This window comes from Pelodiscus sinensis, chromosome 19, assembly GCF_052426305.1.
Source record: "Pelodiscus sinensis isolate ZL-2025 chromosome 19, ASM5242630v1, whole genome shotgun sequence".
In the NCBI taxonomy this organism is placed as follows: domain Eukaryota; kingdom Metazoa; phylum Chordata; order Testudines; family Trionychidae; genus Pelodiscus; species Pelodiscus sinensis.
In genome coordinates this window covers 33,640,488-33,663,222 of record NC_143070.1, presented here as the reverse complement: position 1 = coordinate 33,663,222, position 22,735 = coordinate 33,640,488, and the positions used below count along the sequence as shown (strand labels likewise).

At 62.8% G+C, this 22,735-nt stretch overlaps 1 protein-coding gene across 1 annotated transcript; it reads left to right on the top strand.

The window, feature by feature from the left end:
- Positions 1 to 81: 81 nt before the first annotated feature.
- Positions 82 to 21,859, top strand: LOC142823154 (butyrophilin subfamily 1 member A1-like). Its single transcript, XM_075913713.2, has 7 exons — positions 82 to 239; positions 5,131 to 5,279; positions 5,755 to 6,036; positions 10,360 to 10,473; positions 10,842 to 10,862; positions 17,464 to 17,487; positions 20,431 to 21,859. The coding sequence occupies exons 2-7, from the start codon at positions 5,201 to 5,203 to the stop codon at positions 21,066 to 21,068; spliced, it is 1,158 nt and encodes a 385-aa protein (XP_075769828.2). The 5' UTR covers positions 82 to 239; positions 5,131 to 5,200; the 3' UTR covers positions 21,069 to 21,859.
- The last annotated feature ends 876 nt before the right edge of the window (positions 21,860 to 22,735 follow it).

Here is a 22,735-nt window from a genome sequence, read left to right as displayed (position 1 = left end):
GGATGGGCCCGCCCCGGGAGTGGGGGGGGAGGAAGGGGAGGGTTTCTATGCCCTGCGGCGGGGGGAGGGGCAGGATGGGCCCGCCCCTGGGGGTGGGGCAGAGGGATTTCCTTGTTTGCAGCGAGTGGGGCGTCTCGGGAGGGGGGGGCGCCCCGCACTGCCTGGAGCAGCTGATTTTCCAAGGGAGGGGCGCCGGAGACGGCCAGCGGGGCACCCCGCCCCCCAGTCACCCGCTGCTGGTAAGGGGGGCTGCCCTGAACGGTGGGGAGCGGGGACGGCAAAGGGGGCGCGGTGCGGGGCGCTGGGGCAGGTGCCACGGGGGGGGGGCTGGTGGGAGACAGGGACCCCCCAGTGCGAATCCGCCCCCCCTCCCGGCACCTGCGCGGCGCGGAGAGACCCCCCGCGGCCCTAGGGGGGCAGGACTCGGGCCCCCAACCCCTCCCCCCACTACACAAGGAGGCCGGGGAACTCGTGTCTCTGCGCGGGGGGGGGGGGGTAGAGTGGGGGGGCTGTTTGGTTCCTCTCTGACCCAGAGACTGGGGGGCGAAGGGCGACATCTGGAGCCACTTTCACTTTGACTCCGCGCTGCGCTCCTCGACCCGCCCCCTCCTGCTCGCCTGCTCGCCTGGCCCGCCCCCCCACCGATCTACCTACATATCCCTGCCCCCCGCCTGCTCGCCTGGCCCGCCCCCTCACCGACCTACCTACATATCCCCCCCCCGCCTGCTCCCCTGGCCCGCCCCCTCACCGATCTACCTACATATCCCTGCCCCCCGCCTGCCAGCCTGGCCCCGCCCCCTCACCGACCTACCTACATATCCCCCCCCCGCCTGCTCCCCTGGCCCGCCCCCTCACCGACCTACCTACATATCCCCCCCCGCCTGCTCGCCTGGCCCGCCCCCTCACCGACCTACCTACATATCCCCCCCCGCCTGCTCGCCTGGCCCGCCCCCTCACCGACCTACCTACATATCCCCCCCCGCCTGCTCCCTGGCCTGCCCCCTCACCGACCTACCTACATATCCCCCCCCCGCCTGCTCGCCTGGCCCGCCCCCCCCCTACCTACATATTCCCCCGCCTGCTCGCCTGGCCCGCCCCCCCCACCGACCTACCTACATATCCCTCCCCCGCCTGCTCGCCTGGCCCGCCCCCCCCCCACCGACCTACCTACATATCCCTGCCCCCCGCCTGCTGCCTGGCCCGCCCCCTCACCGACCTACCTACATATCCCCCCCGCCTGCTCCCCTGGCCTGCCCCCCACCGACCTACCTACATATCCCCCCCCCGCCTGCTCACCTGGCCCGCCCCCACCCCCCCACCGGCCGGCACCGATTATTCCCCTCCCCCCGCCTGCTCACTATTCGCCCCCTCAACCGATCTACCTACATATCCCTGCCCCCCGCCTGCTTGCCTTCATTGCGCTCATTACCTTCATTTCTGCCTCGATTCACTCACATATCTCATTACGAAATATTTGGTTCATTTCTCAATCGATCTATCTACATATCCCCTTCATTGCTCCCTGGCTCGGCTCCCTCACTGACGACTATATCTTCTGGCTTGCTTCCGCTTATTCATTTCAGACTGACTATCTATACATCCCTGTCTTCATTTGCTCATTTATCTATTTCTGATTGATTTTACTTACATATCCTTTATGTTCTCATTGTTTACTCATTCATTGACTGACGCACCTACATATCCCCCGCTTGCTCACTATTCATTTCCCCCCACCGACCTACTCATCCCCCCGCCTGCTTCCCTGGCCCGCCCCCTACCGACCCACTCCACATATCCCTGCCCCCCGCCTGCGCCCGCCTGGCCCGCCCCACCGACCCACCCACATATCCCCCGCCTGCTCACCTGGTCCGCCCCCACCGACCCACTCCATATCCCCCCGCCTGCTCACCTGGCCCGCCCCCCAATCGACCCACCTACATATCCCCCCGCCTGTTCACACCTGGTCCGCTCCCACCGGACGACGACATATCCCTGTTCCCCGTCTGCCCACCTGGTCCGCCCCCCACCTGACTCCAGACGACATATCTCCCACACACACCCGCTTCATTTCATCGACGACGAGATATCCCTGTCTCCGTCTGTTCGCTCATTCACGACTGATCTACCCATATCCCTGTCTCCTCAGCCATACTGCTTATCTGGCCTCCCAGACTGACGACGAGATAACTTCATTGCTCATTATTCATTTCCAGACTGATCTGCATTTACATCCTCCCTCATAGCCATTATTCATTTCTGACTGATTTATCGAGATCCTCATGAGCCCATCTATTCATTTCACTGACGACGAGATATCCCCATGAAATGATTTGTCTAGCTTTCGACTGATTTATCGAGATATCCCCTCATTTGTTTACCTATTCATTTCAGACTGGATTGACGAGATATCCTTGTCTTCATTTGTTCACTGGTCTATTTCCACCGACCTACCTACATATCTCCGCCTGCTCACCTCGCCCGCCCCCTCACCGACCTACCTACATATCCCTGCCCCCCGCCTGCTCACCTGGCCCGCCCCCACCCACCTACATATCCCCGCCCCGCCTGCTCACCTGGCCCGCCCCCCCACCAACCTACCTACATATCCCTGCCCCCCGCCTGCTCACCTGGCCCGCCCCCCCACCGACCTACATATCCCTGCCCCCCGCCTGCTCACCCCCGCCCCCCCCCACCGACCTACCTACATATCCCTGCCCCCCGCCTGCTCACCTGGCCCGCCCCCCCACCGACCTACCTACATATCCCTGCCCCCCGCCTGCTCGCATTATTCACTTCTGACTGACGAGACATATTCCCCCTCCTGCTCACCTGTCATGCCCCCTCACCGACCTACCTACATATCCCCCCCCGTCTGCTCGCCTGGCCCGCCCCCTCACCGACGACGACATATCCCCCGCCTGCTCGCCTGGCCCGCCCCCCACCGACCTACCTACATATCCCCCCCCCGCCTGCTCGCCTGGCCCGCCCCCCCACCGACCTACCTACATATCCCCCCCCCCCTGCTCTCCCCCGCCTGCTCACCTGCCCCCCCCCTGCACCGGCCTGACGACCTCCCATGTCTCCCCCCCCTGCTCACCCCCGCTTATTCCCCCCCCCCGCCCCCCCCACCATACCTCTCCCCCCGCCTGCTCACCTGGCCCGCCCCCTCACCGACCTACCTACATATCCCCCCCCGCCTGCTCCCCTGGTTCAGCCTTTCACTGACCCTACCTACATATCCCCCCCCCCCCCGCCACTACTTATTCATTTCCCCCCCCCCCCTCACTGACCCCACCTACATCCCCCCCCCCGGCCCCCGCCCCCTGCCTGCTCGCCTGGCCTGCCCCCCCACCGACCTACCTACATATCCCCCCCGCCTGCTCACCTGGCCCGCCCCCTCACCGCCCGACCTACATATCCCCGCCCCCTGCCTGCTCGCCTGGCCTGCCCCCCCACCTTTAAAAGCATTTTCCGGAAAAGCACGTCTAGATTGGCAGGATGCTTTTCCGGAAAGCCCTTTTTCCGGAAAAGTGTCCGTGCCAATGTAGACGCGCTTTTCTGCAAAAAATCCCCGATCGCCATTTTCGTGATCTGGGCTTTTTTGCGGAAAAGAAATCTCTGCTGTCTACACCGGCCCTTTTCCGGAATAGTTTTCCGGAAAAGGAATTTTGCCCGAACGGGAGCAGCATAGTTTTTCCGGGAAAACACTGACAATTTTTCATTAGATCGTCAGTGCTTTTCCGGAAATTCAAGCGGCCAGTGTAGACAGCTGGCAACTTATTCCGGAAAAGCGGCTGAAGTGCGTCTACATTGGCCACGGATGCTTTTCCACAAAAAGTGCTTTTGCGGAGAAGCGTCCTGCCAATGTAGACGCACGTTTTCCGAAAATGCTTTTAACGGAAAAGTTTTCCGTTATAAGCATTTTCGGACAATCATGCCAGTGTAGACGTAGCCACAGCGTGTAGTCAACCTGTGGAACTCCTCGTCACGGGAGGCTGTGAAGGCTAGGACTATAATAGAGTTTAAAGAGAAGCTGGATAATTTCATGGAGGTTAGGTCCATAAATGTTATTAGCCAGGGGATAAAATTGTGTCCTTGGCCTCTGTTTGTCAGAGGCTGGAGAGAGATGGCAGGAGACAAATCGCTTGATCATCGTCTTCGGTCCACCCTCTCCGGGGCACCTGGTGCTGGCCACTGTCGGTAGACAGGATACTGGGCTAGATGGACCTTTGGTCTGACCCAGTACGGCCGTTCCTATGTTATGTTTTTTCCTTAAAGCCGACTGTTTTGCACTTAATAAAGTCCCTTTGGCCTCCTCCGCAGCCCCGTGGAAATAATTGTTGCTGGGGGAGCAACGAAAGGCGTGCCCATCCCCCTTTCGTTCCTAAAGTGGGGCTCACCCCGAATCATTCACTGGGGGGCTGATCCCAGCAGGGGAGCGGGGTTCCTGGAAGTTGGGCCCAAAACGGCATTATTCTCCGATCTGAAGAGGTTCGGAAGGGTCTCAGATTGGTGCCATGGTTGGGGGAGATCGGGAAATCTGGCCTAGCAAGACCGGGTGGTGAGAAGCTCCAAAGAGCCAGGAGAAGCGTGGCGGGGAAGCCACCCTCCAAGGGGTCTTCTGTGGCCACTCCCTCCCCCCCATTACGAGGGTGACATCGACACAAGTTTTCTCGACTGACGGGATGCTAATGAGGGACTCATTTGCATGGGGCACGGTCCATTTTTGCGCTGGGGGGGGTTGGCCCCAAAACGAGCTACGTGGGGGTTGTCTTGTGGCACAGCCCCCCCTTTTCCTGCCAGATCTTTACACACCCCTCCCCCAAGGAGGATCCCGAGCTGGCGGGAAAAGGGGGGTTGCGCCAAAAGACAGCGTCCACGCGGCTCGTTTCGGCGTAACCTCCGCCCCGTGCGAAAAGGGAGGGGCACGCGACGGGCCAATGAGAGCGCCACCCGTGCACACGAGCCCCTCGTGAGCACGGTGTCGGCAGAGAAAACGCCCCGTGCGGACGTCGGGAGGGCGTTTTCCGTGGAAAGCGAGAACACGTCCGCGGAGAAAATGGGGGCGGCGACGTGTCAAGGGGGAAGCTTCTGATTGGTTGCCCCGTTGCTCACGGGTGTCGTTGGCAGGTCCCACGCGGGTGCGGAGCCGGCTGCTCCCTCACCAGGAATCGGGGAGCTGGCCGGAGCCGGGAGCAGGATGGGGAGCACCTGGGGCTGTTTTCTGCCCGTCCCAATTGCCCTCTGCCTGCTCCTGGGCTTTGGGATGGCAGAGCCAGGTAAGGCCGGTGCGTGGGCAGCCAGGGTGTGAGCCCATCACTCCATTGGGATCAGTGAGGCAGATCCAGCTGGGTCAATGGGCCGTCGCTCTATGGGGGTCAGTGGGGCAGATCCAGCTGGGTCTATGGGCCGTCACTGCATTGGGGTCAGTGGGGCAGATCCCAGCTCGGTCTATGGGCCGTCGCTGCATTGGGGTCAGTGGGGCAGATCCCAGCTGGGTCAATGGGCCGTCGCTGCATTGGGGTCAGTGGGGCAGATCCCAGCTGGGTCTATGGGCCATCGCTCCATTGGGGTCAGTGGGGCAGATCCCAGCTGGGTCAATGGGCCATCGCTCCATTGGGGTCAGTGGGGCAGATCCCAGCTGGGTCAATGGGCCATCACTCCATGGGGGTCAGTGGGGCAGGTGGCTGCTACGGCAGATTTGCGACCCATTTTCACTGCCTTAACTTCCTGTTCCGGCTCGTCTCCCCGAAGGCTCCGGCGCCGATCCGGTGCTGCACATGGCCGGCTATCAGGACGGGGGGGTGCGGGTGTCGTGTCTCTCATCGGGGTGGTACCCGGAGCCCCACGTACTCTGGAGTAACGGCCGTGGGGAGCCCCTGCGCCCCGCGTCGGAAGAGACACCCCGCAATGCCGACGGCCTCTTCAACATCTCCAGCTCCGTGGTGCTGGCCGAGCACTCGGACCCAACGCTGACCTGCCTCGTCAGAGCCGGGGCCTCCGGCCCGCAAGCCGAGACGACTATTCGGATCACCGGTGAGCTGGCCACACCCCTCCCCGTTCCTGTAGGGTTTACACAGCCGGTGTGGGCAGGGAGGGTATGTCTACACTACAAAGTTAGTTCGAACTAACGGACGTTAGTTCGAACTAACTTTAATAGGTGCTACACTAGCGCTCCGCTAGTTCGAATTTGAATCGAACTAGCGGAGCGCTTAGTTCGAACTAGGTAAACCTCATTTTACGAGGACTAACGCCTAGTTCGAACTAGCTAGTTCGAACTAAGGGCTGTGTAGCCCTTTAGTTCGAACTAGTGGGAGGCTAGCCCTCCCCAGGTTTCCCTGGTGGCCACTCTGGCCAACACCAGGGAAACTCTATGCCCCCCTCCCGGCCCCGGACCCCTTAAAGGGCACGGGCTGGCTACGGTGCCCGTGCCAGGTGCAAGCCTGCCAGCACCCAGCTAGCAGACCCTGCACCTGGCACGGCACAGAGCCACCCACCCGATGCCCCCCAGCCCACCCCCTCTTGCCGGGACCAGGCTGGCGGCTCCCGGGAGCTTGCCCTGGACCGCAAGAGGCGGGCACCTTCCTGGGCTAGTGCGGACATCGTGGACCTCGTCCACGATCTCCGCACTAGGCACAGGAAAGTGGCCGTCTAGGGCAGGAGAGCTGCCAGCCTGGCCACCCAGGACCAGGTGTGCATGAAAATCAAGGGGGTCCACTGAGACCCCCGACACTGAGCCCTGAGCTTACAATGGCCGTCCTGGGTCAGACCAAAGGTCCATCTAGCCCAGTAGCCTGTCTGCCGACAGCGGCCAACCCTAGGGACCCTGGAGGGGATGGACCGAAGACAATGACCAAGCCATTTGTCTCGTGCCATCCCTCTCCAGCCTTCCACAAACTTTGGGCAGGGACACCACTCCTACCCTCTGGCTAATAGGACTCCATGGACCCAACCTCCATGACTTTATCTCACTTCCCTTTAAACTCTGTTCTAGTTCTAGCCTTCACAGCCTCCTGCAGCAAGGAGTTCCACAGGTTGACTATTTGCTTTGTCAAGAACAACTTTCTCTTACTAGTTTGAAGCCTGCTACCCATTCCTTTCCTTTGGTGTCCTCTAGTCCTTCTTTATGGGAACTCAGGAAGAACTTTTCTGAATGCACCCTCTCCACCCAACCCCTGCTTTTAGAGACCTCTATCCTGTCCCCCCTCCGTCTCCTCTTTTCTAAGCTGAACAGTCCCAGTCTCTGTAGCCTTTCTTCATCTGGGACCTGTTCCCAACCCCTGATCATGTTAGTTGCCCTCCCCTCTCCCAGCCTTTCTCTTCCCCTCTCCCACCTCCTTTTCCCAGTCTCCCCGAGTTTTTTTCAATAAAGACAGAGTCAATGTTGGAAGAAACGTTATCTTTATTTTGTACATCAATAAGAAGGGGGGCTAGGGAAGGGTAAGTGGAAGGAGATGAGGGAGGAATGGGGTACGAGCCCCCGATGGGGGAGGACTGGGCTGGCTCTGCGGGCTTCTGGGGGTGGAAGCTCTCCTGCAGCCCCCCAATTACTCCCTCTCCCCAGATGGCAGCCTGCGGCAAGTGCAGCCGGGCTGATGGCCGAGTGGTGTGATGTGCCCAGTGTGAGCACTCAGGGCACTCCAAGCCAGAACTTCTTTGCAAGCGGGGCACCCCTTAGAACTGTGTGTCCGGGGTGGGGGTCGGGACCCTTTAAGCGCAGCCCTCGGCTAGCCTGAGACAGCATCTCCATGTTCTAAGTCCTCCTTTTATGCCCTGCCGGCACTGCTTCCGGCCATCCTTAAGCCCTGTTCAGAGTCCACTCAATGTGGACTTACTAGTTCGAACTAGCAAAACGCTAGTTCGAACTAGTTTTTAGTTCTAGATGCGTTAGTTCGAACTAGCTTAGTTCGAATTAACTAATTCGAACTAAGTTAGTTCGAACTAGCGCTGTAGTGTAGACGTACCCGGAGTGACTCCGGATTGACTCCGAGGACCTCACCAAACTCCAGCCCTGTTCCCAGTGCCCTTTGGGAGTGACTCCAGATTAGCCCCTGGGATCTGAGACTGGAATTCCGCCCTGTTTCCAGTGCGATTTGGGTGTGACTCCAGATTTACCCCAGGATCTGAAAGCAGAACTCCACTCTGTCCCCCGTGCCATTTGGGAGTGACTCCAGATTAGCCCCTGGTACCTGAGATTGGAACCCCGCCCTGCCCCAGTGCCATTTGGGAGTGACTCCAGATTAGCCCCTGGAACCTGAGATCAGAACCCCGCCCTGTCTCCAGATCCATTTGGGTACGTCTACACTACAGCGCTAGTTCGAACTAACTTAGTTCGAATTAGTTAATTCGAACTAAGCTAGTTCGAACTAACGCATCTAGAACTAAAAACTAGTTCGAACTAGCGTTTTGCTAGTTCGAACTAGTAAGTCCACATTGAGTGGACTCTGAACAGGGCTTAAGGATGGCCGGAAGCAGTGTCGGCAGGGCATAAAAGGAGGACTTAGAGCATGGAGATGCTGTCTCAGGCTAGCCGAGGGCTGCGCTTAAAGGGTCCCGACCCCCACCCCGGACACACAGTTCTAAGGGGTGCCCCGCTTGCAAAGAAGTTCTGGCTTGGAGTGCCCTGAGTGCCCACACTGGGCACATCACACCACTCGGCCATCAGCCCGGCTGCACTTGCCGCAGGCTGCCATCTGGGGAGAGGGAGTAATTGGGGGGCTGCAGGAGAGCTTCCACCCCCAGAAGCCCGCAGAGCCAGCCCAGTCCTCCCCATCGGGGGCTCGTACCCCATTCCTCCCTCACCTCCTTCCACTTACCCTTCCCTAGCCCCCCTTCTTATTGATGTACAAAATAAAGATAACGTTTCTTCCAACATTGACTCTGTCTTTATTGAACAAAACTGGGGGAGACTGGGAAAAGGAGGTGGGAGAGGGGAAGAGAGAGGCTGGGAGAGGGGAGGGCAACTAACATGATCAGGGGTTGGGAACAGGTCCCAGATGAAGAAAGGCTACAGAGACTGGGACTGTTCAGCTTAGAAAAGAGGAGACGGAGAGGGGACAGGATAGAGGTCTCTAAAAGCAGGGGTTGGGTGGAGAGGGTGCATTCAGAAAAGTTCTTCCTGAGTTCCCATAAAGAAGGACTAGAGGACACCAAAGGAAAGGAATGGGTAGCAGGCTTGAAACTAGTAAGAGAAAGTTGTTGTTCTTGACAAAGCCAAATAGTTAACCTGTGGAACTCCTTGCTGCAGGAGGCTGTGAAGGCTACAACTAGAACAGAGTTGAAAGGGAAGTGAGATAAAGTCATGGAGGTTGGGGCCATGGAGTCCTATTAGCCAGAGGGTAGGAGTGGTGTCCCTGCCCAAAGTTTGTGGAAGGCTGGAGAGGGATGGCACGAGACAAATGGCTTGGTCACTGTCTTCGGTCCATCCCTTCCAGGGTCCCTAGGGTTGGCCGCTGTCGGCAGACAGGCTACTGGGCTAGATGGACCTTTGGTCTGACCCAGGACGGCCATTGTAAGCTCAGGGCTCAGTGTCGGGGGTCTCAGTGGACCCCCTTGATTTTCATGCACACCTGGTCCTGGGTGGCCAGGCTGGCAGCTCTCCTGCCCTAGACGGCCACTTTCCTGTGCCTAGTGCGGAGATCGTGGACGAGGTCCACGATGTCCGCACTAGCCCAGGAAGGTGCCCGCCTCTTGCGGTCCAGGGCAAGCTCCCGGGAGCCGCCAGCCTGGTCCCGGCAAGAGGGGGTGGGCTGGGGGGCATCGGGTGGGTGGCTCTGTGCCGTGCCAGGTGCAGGGTCTGCTAGCTGGGTGCTGGCAGGCTTGCACCTGGCACGGGCACCGTAGCCAGCCCGTGCCCCTTTAAGGGGTCCGGGGCCGGGAGGGGGGCATAGAGTTTCCCTGGTGTTGGCCAGAGTGGCCACCAGGGAAACCTGGGGAGGGCTAGCCTCCCACTAGTTCGAACTAAAGGGCTACACAGCCCTTAGTTCGAACTAGCTAGTTCGAACTAGGCGTTAGTCCTCGTAAAATGAGGTTTACCTAGTTCCAACTAAGCGCTCCGCTAGTTCGATTCAAATTCGAACTAGCGGAGCGCTAGTGTAGCACCTATTAAAGTTAGTTCGAACTAACGTCCGTTAGTTCGAACTAACTTTGTAGTGTAGACATACCCTTTGAGAGTGACTCCAGATTAGCCCCTGGGAGCCGAGATCAGAACCCCGCCCTGTCCCTAGATCCATTTGAGAGTGACTCCAGATTAGCCCCTGGAACCTGAGATCGGAATTTGGCTTGGAGCCCTCGCTAGCTCCATCACCTTGGCCTTTCCCCTCGCCGGTCCTCTGAGCCGCTGCCCCGCGCTCTCCCCAGGGCTGTTCCCCCGGCAGGACCCCGAAAAGACGGCGTCGGTCCTCCTTCTCGTGACCTGTCTCCTCCTGCTGGTCCTGGCTCCCGGTCTCCGCTGGAAGATCCGGGCCCTTCGAGGTATCGCTCCGCTTCCGGGCCGGGGGAGTGGGTGTGTTTCAGTGCCTCTGCGTGCTGGAAGCGGGGTACGGACAGGCCTGGCTCTAGGGGCTATAGGGCCTGGGTGCCCCCCCGCCGCCCTGGCCCTGCCGCCCCCTACCTGCCCAACCGTGTCTTCCTCTCACGCCTGATTGGCCCGACTGCCTCCAGGCACGACCAATAAGGTACAAGATCCAGAGCTCCAGGGACACGCCCCCGGTGGAGAACCCGTTCCAGGGAGGGGTACGACCGTGGGGTTTTCCCTCCTCGCCCCCAATCCGGGAGGTGCCCAAATTTCCCCAGTGTCCGGGCATCCTCCCCCCAGCCTCACCTCTTCCTTTCTCTTGCAGACGAGGCCTCCAAGGAGGACGGTGAGTATTCCCGGCCCGTCATCGCCCAACGCCCACCGCACGACGGAGCGGGGAGCGAACCTAGGGACACACAGCGACCAGACACACAGTGACCGAGATCAGGGCCCCGTCGGGCCGGGCGCCGCCCAGACACACAGTGACCGAGATCAGGGCCCGTCGGGCCGGGCGCCGCCCAGACACACAGTGACCGAGATCAGGGCCCGTCGGGCCGGGCGCCGCCCAGACACACAGTGACCGAGATCAGGGCCCGTCGGGCCGGGCGCCCAGACACACAGTGACCGAGATCAGGGCCCGTCGGGCCGGGCGCCGCCCAGACACACAGTGACCGAGATCAGGGCCCGTCGGGCCGGGCGCCGCCCAGACACACAGTGACCGAGATCAGGGCCTGTCGGGCCGGGCGCCGCCCAGACACACGGTGACCGAGATCAGGGCCCGTCGGGCCGGGCGCCCAGACACACAGTGACCGAGATCAGGGCCCGTCGGGCCGGGCGCCGCCCAGACACACAGTGACCGAGATCAGGGCCCGTCGGGCCGGGCGCCGCCCAGACACACAGTGACCGAGATCAGCGCCCATCGGGCCGGGCGCCGCCCAGACACACAGTGACCGAGATCAGGGCCCGTCGGGCCGGGCGCCCAGACACACAGTGACCGAGATCAGGGCCCGTCGGGCCGGGCGCCGCCCAGACACACAGTGACCGAGATCAGGGCCCGTCGGGCCGGGTGCCCAGACACACAGTGACCGAGATCAGGGCCCGTCGGGCCGGGCGCCGCCCAGACACACAATGACCGAGATCAGGCCCCGTCGGGCCGGGCGCCCAGACACACAGTGACCGAGATCAGGGCCCGTCGGGCCGGGCGCCGCTCAGACACACAGTGACCGAGATCAGGGCCCCGTCGGGCCGGGCGCCCAGACACACAGTGACCGAGATCAGGGCCCCATCGGGCCGGGCGCCGCCCAGACACACAGTGACCGAGATCAGGGCCCGTCGGGCCGGGTGCCCAGACACACAGTGACCGAGATCAGGGCCCGTCGGGCCGGGCGCCGCCCAGACACACAGTGACCGAGATCAGGGCCCCGTCGGGCCGGGCACCGCCCAGACACACAGTGACCGAGATCAGGGCCCCGTCGGGCCGGGCGCCGCCCAGACACACAGTGACCGAGATCAGGGCCCGTCGGGCCGGGTGCCCAGACACACAGTGACCGAGATCAGGGCCCGTCGGGCCGGGCGCCGCCCAGACACACAGTGACCGAGATCAGGGCCCCGTCGGGCCGGGCGCCGCCCAGACACACAGTGACCGAGATCAGGGCCCGTCGGGCCGGGCGCCGCCCAGACACACAGTGACCGAGATCAGGGCCCATCGGGCCGGGCGCCGCCCAGACACACAGTGACCGAGATCAGGGCCCGTCGGGCCGGGCGCCGCCCAGACACACAGTGACCGAGATCAGGGCCCCGTCGGGCCGGGCGCCGCCCAGACACACAGTGACCGAGATCAGGGCCCGTCGGGCCGGGCGCCGCCCAGACACACAGTGACCGAGATCAGGGCCCGTCGGGCCGGGCACCGCCCAGACACACAGTGACCGAGATCAGGGCCCGTCGGGCCGGGCGCCGCCCAGACACACAGTGACCGAGATCAGGGCCCGTCGGGCCGGGCGCCGCCCAGACACACAGTGACCGAGATCAGGGCCCGTCGGGCCGGGCGCCACCCAGACACACAGCGACCGAGATCAGGGCCCGTCGGGCCGGGCGCCGCCCAGACACACAGTGACCGAGATCAGGGCCCGTCGGGCCGGGCGCCGCCCAGACACACAGTGACCGAGATCAGGGCCCCGTCGGGCCGGGCGCCCAGACACACAGTGACCGAGATCAGGGCCCGTCGGGCCGGGCGCCGCCCAGACACACAGTGACCGAGATCAGGGCCCCGTCGGGCCGGGCGTCGCCCAGACACACAGCGACCGAGATCAGGGCCCCGTCGGGCCGGGCGCCGCCCAGACACACAGTGACCGAGATCAGGGCCCATCGGGGCGGGCGCCGCCCAGACACACAGTGACCGAGATCAGGGCCCGTCGGGCCGGGCGACGCTCAGACACACAGTGACCGAGATCAGGGCCCGTCGGGCCGGGTGCCCAGACACACAGTGACCGAGATCAGGGCCTGTCGGGCCGGGCGCCGCCCAGACACACAGTGACCGAGATCAGGGCCCGTCGGGCCGGGCGCCGCCCAGACACACAGTGACCGAGATCAGGGCCCGTCGGGCCGGGCGCCGCCCAGACACACAATGACCGAGATCAGGGCCCGTCGGGCCGGGCGCCGCCCAGACACACAATGACCGAGATCAGGGCCCCGTCGGGCCGGGCGCCGCCCAGACACACAGTGACCGAGATCAGGGCCCGTCGGGCCGGGCGCCGCCCAGACACACAGTGACCGAGATCAGGGCCTGTCGGGCCGGGCGCTGCCCAGACACACAGTGACCGAGATCAGGGCCCGTCGGGCCGGGCGCTGCCCAGACACACGGTGACCGAGATCAGGGCCCCGTCGGGCCGGGCGCCCAGACACACAGTGACCGAGATCAGGGCCCGTCGGGCCGGGCGCCGCCCAGACACACAGTGACCGAGATCAGGGCCCGTCGGGCCGGGCGCCGCCCAGACACACAGTGACCGAGATCAGGGCCCGTCGGGCCGGGCGCCCAGACACACAGTGACCGAGATCAGGGCCCGTCGGGCCGGGCGCCGCCCAGACACACAGTGACCGAGATCAGGGCCCCGTCGGGCCGGGCGCCGCCCAGACACACAGTGACCGAGATCAGGGCCCGTCGGGCCGGGCGCCGCCCAGACACACAGTGACCGAGATCAGGGCCCGTCGGGCCGGGCGCCGCCCAGACACACAGTGACCGAGATCAGGGCCCGTCGGGCCGGGCGCCGCCCAGACACACAGTGACCGAGATCAGGGCCCGTCGGGCCGGGCGCCGCCCAGACACACAGTGACCGAGATCAGGGCCCGTCGGGCCGGGCGCCGCCCAGACACACAGCGACCGAGATCAGGGCCCGTCGGGCCGGGCGCCGCCCAGACACACAGTGACCGAGATCAGGGCCCGTCGGGCCGGGCGCCGCCCAGACACACAGTGACCGAGATCAGGGCCCCGTCGGGCCGGGCGCCCAGACACACAGTGACCGAGATCAGGGCCCCGTCGGGCCGGGCGCCGCCCAGACACACAGTGACCGAGATCAGGGCCCCGTCGGGCCGGGCGTCGCCCAGACACACAGTGACCGAGATCAGGGCCCGTCGGGCCGGGCGCCCAGACACACAGTGACCGAGATCAGGGCCCGTCGGGCCGGGCGCCGCCCAGACACACAGTGACCGAGATCAGGGCCCGTCGGGCCGGGCGCCGCCCAGACACACAGTGACCGAGATCAGGGCCCGTCGGGCCGGGCGCCGCCCAGACACACAGTGACCGAGATCAGGGCCCGTCGGGCCGGGCGCCGCCCAGACACACGGTGACCGAGATCAGGGCCCGTCGGGCCGGGCGCCCAGACACACAGTGACCGAGATCAGGGCCCGTCGGGCCGGGCGCCGCCCAGACACACAGTGACCGAGATCAGGGCCCCGTCGGGCCGGGCGCCCAGACACACAGTGACCGAGATCAGGGCCCGTCGGGCCGGGCGCCGCCCAGACACACAGTGACCGAGATCAGGGCCCGTCGGGCCGGGCGCCGCCCAGACACACAGTGACCGAGATCAGGGCCCGTCGGGCCGGGCGCCGCCCAGACACACAGTGACCGAGATCAGGGCCCGTCGGGCCGGGCGCTGCCCAGACACACAGCGACCGAGATCAGGGCCCCGTCGGGCCGGGCGTCGCCCAGACACACAGTGACCGAGATCAGGGCCCCGTCGGGCCGGGCGCTGCCCAGACACACAGTGACCGAGATCAGGGCCCCGTCGGGCCGGGCGCCGCCCAGACACACAGTGACCGAGATCAGGGCCCGTCGGGCCGGGCGCCGCCCAGACACACAGTGACCGAGATCAGGGCCCCGTCGGGCCGGGCGCCGCCCAGACACACAGTGACCGAGATCAGGGCCCGTCGGGCCGGGCGTCGCCCAGACACACAGTGACCGAGATCAGGGCCCCGTCGGGCCGGGCGCCCAGACACACAGTGACCGAGATCAGGGCCCGTCGGGCCGGGCGCCGCCCAGACACACAATGACCGAGATCAGGGCCGGTCGGGCCGGGCGCCCAGACACACAGTGACCGAGATCAGGGCCCGTCGGGCCGGGCGCCGCCCAGACACACAGTGACCGAGATCAGGGCCCCGTCGGGCCGGGCGGTGCCCAGACACACAGTGACCGAGATCAGGGCCCGTCGGGCCGGGCGACGCCCAGACACACAGTGACCGAGATCAGGGCCCGTCGGGCTGGGCGCCGCCCAGACACACAGTGACCGAGATCAGGGCCCGTCGGGCCGGGCGCCGCCCAGACACACAGTGACCGAGATCAGGGCCCGTCGGGCCGGGCGCCGCCCAGACACACAGTGACCGAGATCAGGGCCCGTCGGGCCGGGCGCCCAGACACACAGTGACCGAGATCAGGGCCCGTCGGGCCGGGCGCCGCCCAGACACACAGTGACCGAGATCAGGGCCCGTCGGGCCGGGCGCCGCCCAGACACACAGTGACCGAGATCAGGGCCCGTCGGGCCGGGCGCCCAGACACACAGTGACCGAGATCAGGGCCCGTCGGGCCGGGCGCCGCCCAGACACACAGTGACCGAGATCAGGGCCCCGTCGGGCCGGGCGACGCTCAGACACACAGCGACCGAGATCAGGGCCCCGTCGGGCCGGGCGTCCAGACACACAGTGACCGAGATCAGGGCCCGTCGGGCCGGGCGCCGCCCAGACACACAGTGACCGAGATCAGGGCCCCGTCGGGCCGGGCGCCACCCAGACACACAGTGACCGAGATCAGGGCCCGTCGGGCCGGGCGCCCAGACACACAGTGACCGAGATCAGGGCCCGTCGGGCCGGGCGCCGCCCAGACACACAGTGACCGAGATCAGGGCCCCGTCGGGCCGGGCGCCGCCCAGACACACAGTGACCGAGATCAGGGCCCCGTCGGGCCGGGCGCCGCCCAGACACACAGTGACCGAGATCAGGGCCCGTCGGGCCGGGCGCCGCCCAGACACACAGTGACCGAGATCAGGGCCCGTCGGGCCGGGCGCCGCCCAGACACACAGTGACCGAGATCAGGGCCCCGTCGGGCCGGGCGCCGCCCAGACACACAGTGACCGAGATCAGGGCCCGTCGGGCCGGGCGCCCAGACACACAGTGACCGAGATCAGGGCCCCGTCGGGCCGGGCGCCCAGACACACAGTGACCGAGATCAGGGCCCGTCGGGCCGGGCGCCCAGACACACAGTGACCGAGATCAGGGCCCGTCGGGCCGGGCGCCCAGACACACAGTGACCGAGATCAGGGCCCGTCGGGCCGGGCGCCGCCCAGACACACAGTGACCGAGATCAGGGCCCCGTCGGGCCGGGCGCCGCCCAGACACACAGTGACCGAGATCAGGGCCCCGTCGGGCCGGGCGCCGCCCAGACACACAGCGACCGAGATCAGGGCCCGTCGGGCCGGGCGCCGCTCAGACACACAGTGACCGAGATCAGGGCCCGTCGGGCCGGGTGCCGCCCAGACACACAGCGACCGAGATCAGGGCCCCGTCGGGCCGGGCGCCGCCCAGACACACAGTGACCGAGATCAGGGCCCATCGGGCCGGGCGCCGCCCAGACACACAGTGACCGAGATCAGGGCCCCGTCGGGCCGGGCGCCGCCCAGACACACAGTGACCGAGATCAGGGCCCATCGGGCCAGGCGCCGCCCAGACACACGGTGACCGAGATCAGGGCCCATCGGGCCGGGCGCCGCCCAGACACACAGTGACCGAGATCAGGGCCCATCGGGCCGGGCGCCGCCCAGACACACGGTGACCGAGATCAGGGCCCATCGGGCCGGGCGCCGCCCAGACACACGGTGACCGAGATCAGGGCCCGTCGGGCCGGGCGCCGCCCAGACACACAGTGACCGAGATCAGGGCCCGTCGGGCCGGGCGCCGCTCAGACACACAGTGACCGAGATCAGGGCCCGTCGGGCCGGGCGCCGCCCAGACACACAGTGACCGAGATCAGGGCCCATCGGGCCGGGCGCCGCCCAGGCACACGGTGACCGAGATCAGGCCCCGATGGCTCAGTGATACCAGTTGCTAAAATCACGCTCCAACCCAAGAAGTGTGCGAGTTGTGGTTCCGTATGGGGCCGTTACTCACTTGGGACTGAATTTCCCTCTGTAGAATTTGAAAAGTTTATTCGTATTTTTCGCGGAAGTGCCCTCCTCACTCCAGAGAAAATCTGAAAACAGTTGCGAACTCCAACGGTTTCCTTTCGCAACGCCGGAGAGGCTGCCTGAAAAACAGTACAGAGAATTCGGAACCCAGTGAAACGTTTTTATTTGGGAGACAGTGGCCGGGTTTTGTTTTAAGAACCCCCCCACCAGTTTAGCTGGGTTTTGTCCCCTCTCGCTGCTTCTCCGGCTGATTGAAACTTTCTTTTTTTGTCGTTACAGAATGGAAAACTTTTCTCGATAAAGGTAAAAAAAAAAGTCTACTTCTCTCCCGTACGTGCTTGGCTTCCCTTATCTCTGACCTCCCTCCCTGGCTGGAAAGTACTAGCCAGAGGTAGGAGCAGACCCAACCATAAGGATGGGGCATGAACCGGGCAGGTGGGCAGCCAGGCCTAGTGGTCGGAGCTGGAGGCAGCGGCCGGGAAGAGCGGTGCAGGTGTGCGCCGACGGATCGGGAATGGAGCAGATTGGGAAAGGCAGGAGGCGGGGTGGTCCAGGAGAGGGCACAGAAATCGGGAGTCGAATATCGTTTCCCACGCCAGGAGACACCGGGCAGAAGCCTGCTCTCCCCAGCAGGGCCTCGGCGGTCCGGGGGTTTCTGGGGATTGTCCCCGGGGACGCTTGCAGCTCACGGACCTGGGCGGGAAAGTCCCCGAGGAAAGTTTTTGGGGGTTTTTCATTTTCTGCGGGAAATTCCAACTCGCCAGCGAAACCTCAAAGCCTGAAGCTCCAGATTCGAACCCGGCTCTATCCCCCATGCCGTTTGGGAGTGACTCCAGATTAGCCCCCGGGATCTGAGATCAGAACCCCTCCCTGTTCTCATTGCCGTTTGGGAGTGACTCCAGATTAGCCCCTGGGAGCTGAGATCAGAACCCCGCCCTGTTCTCATTGCCGTTTGGGAGTGACTCCAGATTAGCCCCCGGGAGCTGAGATCAGAATCCTGCCCTGTTCTCATTGCCGTTTGGGAGTGACTCCAGATTAGCCCCCGGGAGCTGAGATCAGAATCCTGCCCTGTTCTCATTGCCGTTTGGGAGTGACTCCAGATTAGCCCCCGGGAGCTGAGATCAGAATCCTGCCCTGTTCTCATTGCTGTTTGGGAGTGACTCCAGATTAGCCACTGGGAGCTGAGATCAGAATCCTGCCCTGTTCTCATTGCCGTTTGGGAGTGACTCCAGATTAGCCCCTGGGAGCTGAGATCAGAATCCTGCCCTGTTCTCATTGCTGTTTGGGAGTGACTCCAGATTAGCCCCTGGGAGCTGAGATCAGAATCCTGCCCTGTTCTCATTGCCGTTTGGGAGTGACTCCAGATTAGCCCCTGGGAGCTGAGATCAGAATCCTGCCCTGTTCTCATTGCCGTTTGGGAGTGACTCCAGATTAGCCCCTGGGAGCTGAGATCAGAATCCTGCCCTGTTCTCATTGCCGTTTGGGAGTGACTCCAGATTAGCCCCTGGGAGCTGAGATCAGAACCCCGCCCTGTTCTCATTGCCGTTTGGGAGTGACTCCAGATTAGCCCCCGGGAGCTGAGATCAGAATCCTGCCCTGTTCTCATTGCCGTTTGGGAGTGACTCCAGATTAGCCCCCGGGAGCTGAGATCAGAATCCTGCCCTGTTCTCATTGCTGTTTGGGAGTGACTCCAGATTAGCCCCCGGGAGCTGAGATCAGAATCCTGCCCTGTTCTCATTGCTGTTTGGGAGTGACTCCAGATTAGCCACTGGGAGCTGAGATCAGAATCCTGCCCTGTTCTCATTGCCGTTTGGGAGTGACTCCAGATTAGCCCCTGGGAGCTGAGATCAGAATCCTGCCCTGTTCTCATTGCTGTTTGGGAGTGACTCCAGATTAGCCCCTGGGAGCTGAGATCAGAATCCTGCCCTGTTCTCATTGCCGTTTGGGAGTGACTCCAGATTAGCCCCTGGGAGCTGAGATCAGAATCCTGCCCTGTTCTCATTGCTGTTTGGGAGTGACTCCAGATTAGCCCCCGGGAGCTGAGATCAGAATCCTGCCCTGTTCTCATTGCCGTTTGGGAGTGACTCCAGATTAGCCCCTGGGAGCTGAGATCAGAATCCTGCCCTGTTCTCATTGCTGTTTGGGAGTGACTCCAGATTAGCCCCTGGGAGCTGAGATCAGAATCCTGCCCTGTTCTCATTGCCGTTTGGGAGTGACTCCAGATTAGCCCCTGGGAGCTGAGATCAGAATCCTGCCCTGTTCTCATTGCTGTTTGGGAGTGACTCCAGATTAGCCCCTGGGAGCTGAGATCAGAATCCTGCCCTGTTCTCATTGCCGTTTGGGAGTGACTCCAGATTAGCCCCTGGGAGCTGAGATCAGAATCCTGCCCTGTTCTCATTGCTGTTTGGGAGTGACTCCAGATTAGCCCCTGGGAGCTGAGATCAGAATCCTGCCCTGTTCTCATTGCCGTTTGGGAGTGACTCCAGATTAGCCCCTGGGAGCTGAGATCAGAATCCTGCCCTGTTCTCATTGCCGTTTGGGAGTGACTCCAGATTAGCCCCCGGGAGCTGAGATCAGAACCCCGCCCAGTCCCCAGTGCCATTTGGGAGTGACTCCAGATTAGCTCCTGGAAGCTGAGATCAAAATCCCGCCCTGTTCTCATTGCCGTTTGGGAGTGACTCCAGATTAACCCCTGGGAGCTAAAATCAGACCTCCACCCTGTTTCCAGTGCCATTTGAGAGTGACTCCAGATTAACCCCTGGGAGCTGAGATCAGAACCCCGCCCTGTTCTAATTGCCATTTGGGAGTGACTCCAGATTAGCCTCTGGAAGTTGATTTCAGAATCCTGTCCTATCCCCAGTGCCATTGGGAGTGACTCCAGATTAGCCCCCGGGAGCTGAGTTCAGAACCCCGCCCTCTCCCCAATGCCCGTTGGGAGTGACTCCAGATTAATTCCAAGAGCTGAGTTCAAAATTCTGCTCTCCGGCAAATTTTTCCAGGCCAAAAAAGTGTCCCCATGGAAAATCTCCCCTCAGCCCTAGTGGCTCTCCTGCCTCATTCAGGCATCCACCCAAAAGGGGTTGAGTAGCTGGGTCAGAAAAGAGCCGGGGGCTTAAGGGCATAGGCCCATTTTACAGAGGGGAAAACTGAGGCAGCCGGGTGTAGCTCCCAGGGGTGAGGCGTGAGCTGAGCAGAGGGGACGCGCTCCAGGGACGTGCCCCATCGCCTGTTTCCATCTGCCCCCAGTGTCCCTGTCGCCGGCGGACGTCACACTGGACCGGAACACCGCCAACCCCTTCTTGGTGCTGTCGGAGGGTGACCGGCGGGTGACCTGCGGCGTCTTCTGGCAGGACGTCCCCAAGAGCGACTGTCGATTCGACTCCCTCCCCGGCGTCCTGGCCGCCCGGTCCTTCTCAGCCGGGCAGCGTTACTGGGAGGTAGAGGTGGACCTGGGGGGAGACTGGGCCGTCGGCGTAGCCCGGGACTCCGTGGAGAGGCTGGGCGTGTTCAAGCCGTCCTCGGACGTGGGGGTCTGGGCCCTGCAGTACCAGGAGGGGGAGTGGAGCGCGCTCACTTACCCCCCCACCCCTCTGCCGCCGCCGTCGGCCCCCAGCGTGGTCCGGCTGCACCTGGACTGCGAGCAGGGCAGACTGGCCTTCTACGACGCTGAGAGTATGGCGCACATCTTTACCTTCTCCGGCTGCCCCCGGGAGCCCCTCTTCCCCTTCTTCCTGCTCTCGACCTCCGGGACACAGCTCACCATCCTGCCCCCGGGCCGGAGCCAGGCCAAGGAGGCGGACGGGCCAACGCGCTCAGGAACCCGCACGCAGAGGAAACGGCTGGGCAGTTTGATGGAACGCCTCATCCAGCCGGGGAAAAGTTAAGGGCGTTTGGGTGGGAACTCCTTTTCCTGCAAAGGGGCAGAGTTAAGGGTATTTGACTGGGAATTCCCTTGCCTTCAAAGTGGCAGAGTGAAGAGTGTTTGGTTGGGAATTGTCTTTCGTTCAAAGGGGGCAGAGTTAAGGGTATTTCACTGGGCATTCCCTTGCCTTCAAAGTGGCAGAGTGAAGAGTGTTTGGCTGGGAATTGTCTTTCGTTCAAAGGGGGCAGAGTTAAGGGTGCTTGGCTGGGAACTCCTTTTCCCTCAAAGGGGCAGAATTAAGGATATTTGGCTGGGAATTTCCTTGTGTTCAAAGTGGCCATTTGTTTAGCTGGGCACATCCTTGTTTCAAATCGGCAGAGTGAAATGTGTTTGGTTGGAAATTCCCTTTCATTCAAAGGGGGCAGAGTTAAGGGTGTTTGGCTGGGCCCTCTCTTTCCCTAAAAGGGGCACAATTAAGGGTATTTGGTTGGGACTTCCCTTGTGTTCAAAGTGGCAGCTTTATAGTGGGGAACATCCTTGCCTTCAAAGTGGCAGAGTGAAGAGTGTTAGGTTGGGAATTCCCTTTCATCCAAAGGGGGCAGAGTTAAGGGTGTTTGGCTCTGAACTCCTTTTCCCTCAAAGGGGCAGAGTTAAGGATGTGTGGCTGGGAATTCCCTTGCCTTCCAAAGGGCGGTGTTCATTTGCAGTTGCCGAACAACGGCAGATTTTGGTAGTCGGGCGATCCTCGGATTTCCGTATTGCGCCTTAACACATCTGCCTACAATTGTGATTACTAAAAATGAATCTATTTTACTGGGGACTTAAGATTTGTCATGGAGACCTGCGATCGGGGCAGAGCTGGGGGCCGGCCCCACCTTTCCTGAAACCCAATCCAATGCCTTGACCGCAAGGAGGACGTTGAGGCGCAAGAGGCTGGCCCGCGCAGGAGGAGAAGAGCCTACTACTGCTACCAGTCACGAGAGCTCAACCCAGGGAGAGGATCATGGCAAATGTACAACTTTAGCCCCCACCCCCATACCCTAGCCAACCCCCCCATCTGAACCCCAGCCCAGTGAGAAAGGGAAAAGGGGGTCACACGCACCCTAGCTCACCTGCCCCTACCCCGCTCTACCCACTAGACCGCACTGCCCTCTCAGCGCACGGGATGGAACCCAGGAGTCCTGCCTCCCATCCCTCCCCTGCTCTACCCACTAGGCCACACTGCCCTTGCAGCACAGGGGATAGATCTCAGGAGTCCTGGCTCCCAGCCCTGCCTCGCTTTATCCACTAGACCGCCCTGCCCTGCCACAGCCAGGAACCCTGGCTCCCAGCCTCTTGCTCTAACCACTAGATGGTATTGCAGTCCCCAAACCTACACCCGGGATCACATTTCTGCCAGCCGCCGCTCCCATTTCGGGGGGGGAGGGGTGGCTGAGTCAAAGGCCAGACTCTCCCCCACCCCCGCAAATCCAGCCCTTGCACACAGAGCGACTGCCCCCCCGCAAGTCCATCCCATCCCTGCCGGTCCCCCGCCCAGGCCCCTCTCTGCTCTGGGGCTCAGCGCACGGCACTTGCCTGCGTGGAGGGCAGCAGGGCTATGGGGAAACTGAGGCACGGGGCAGGGACGTGACCAAACCAGGAATACATCTCAGGCATCCAGGGTCCCCCAGGCTGGGTGCTACCCACTAG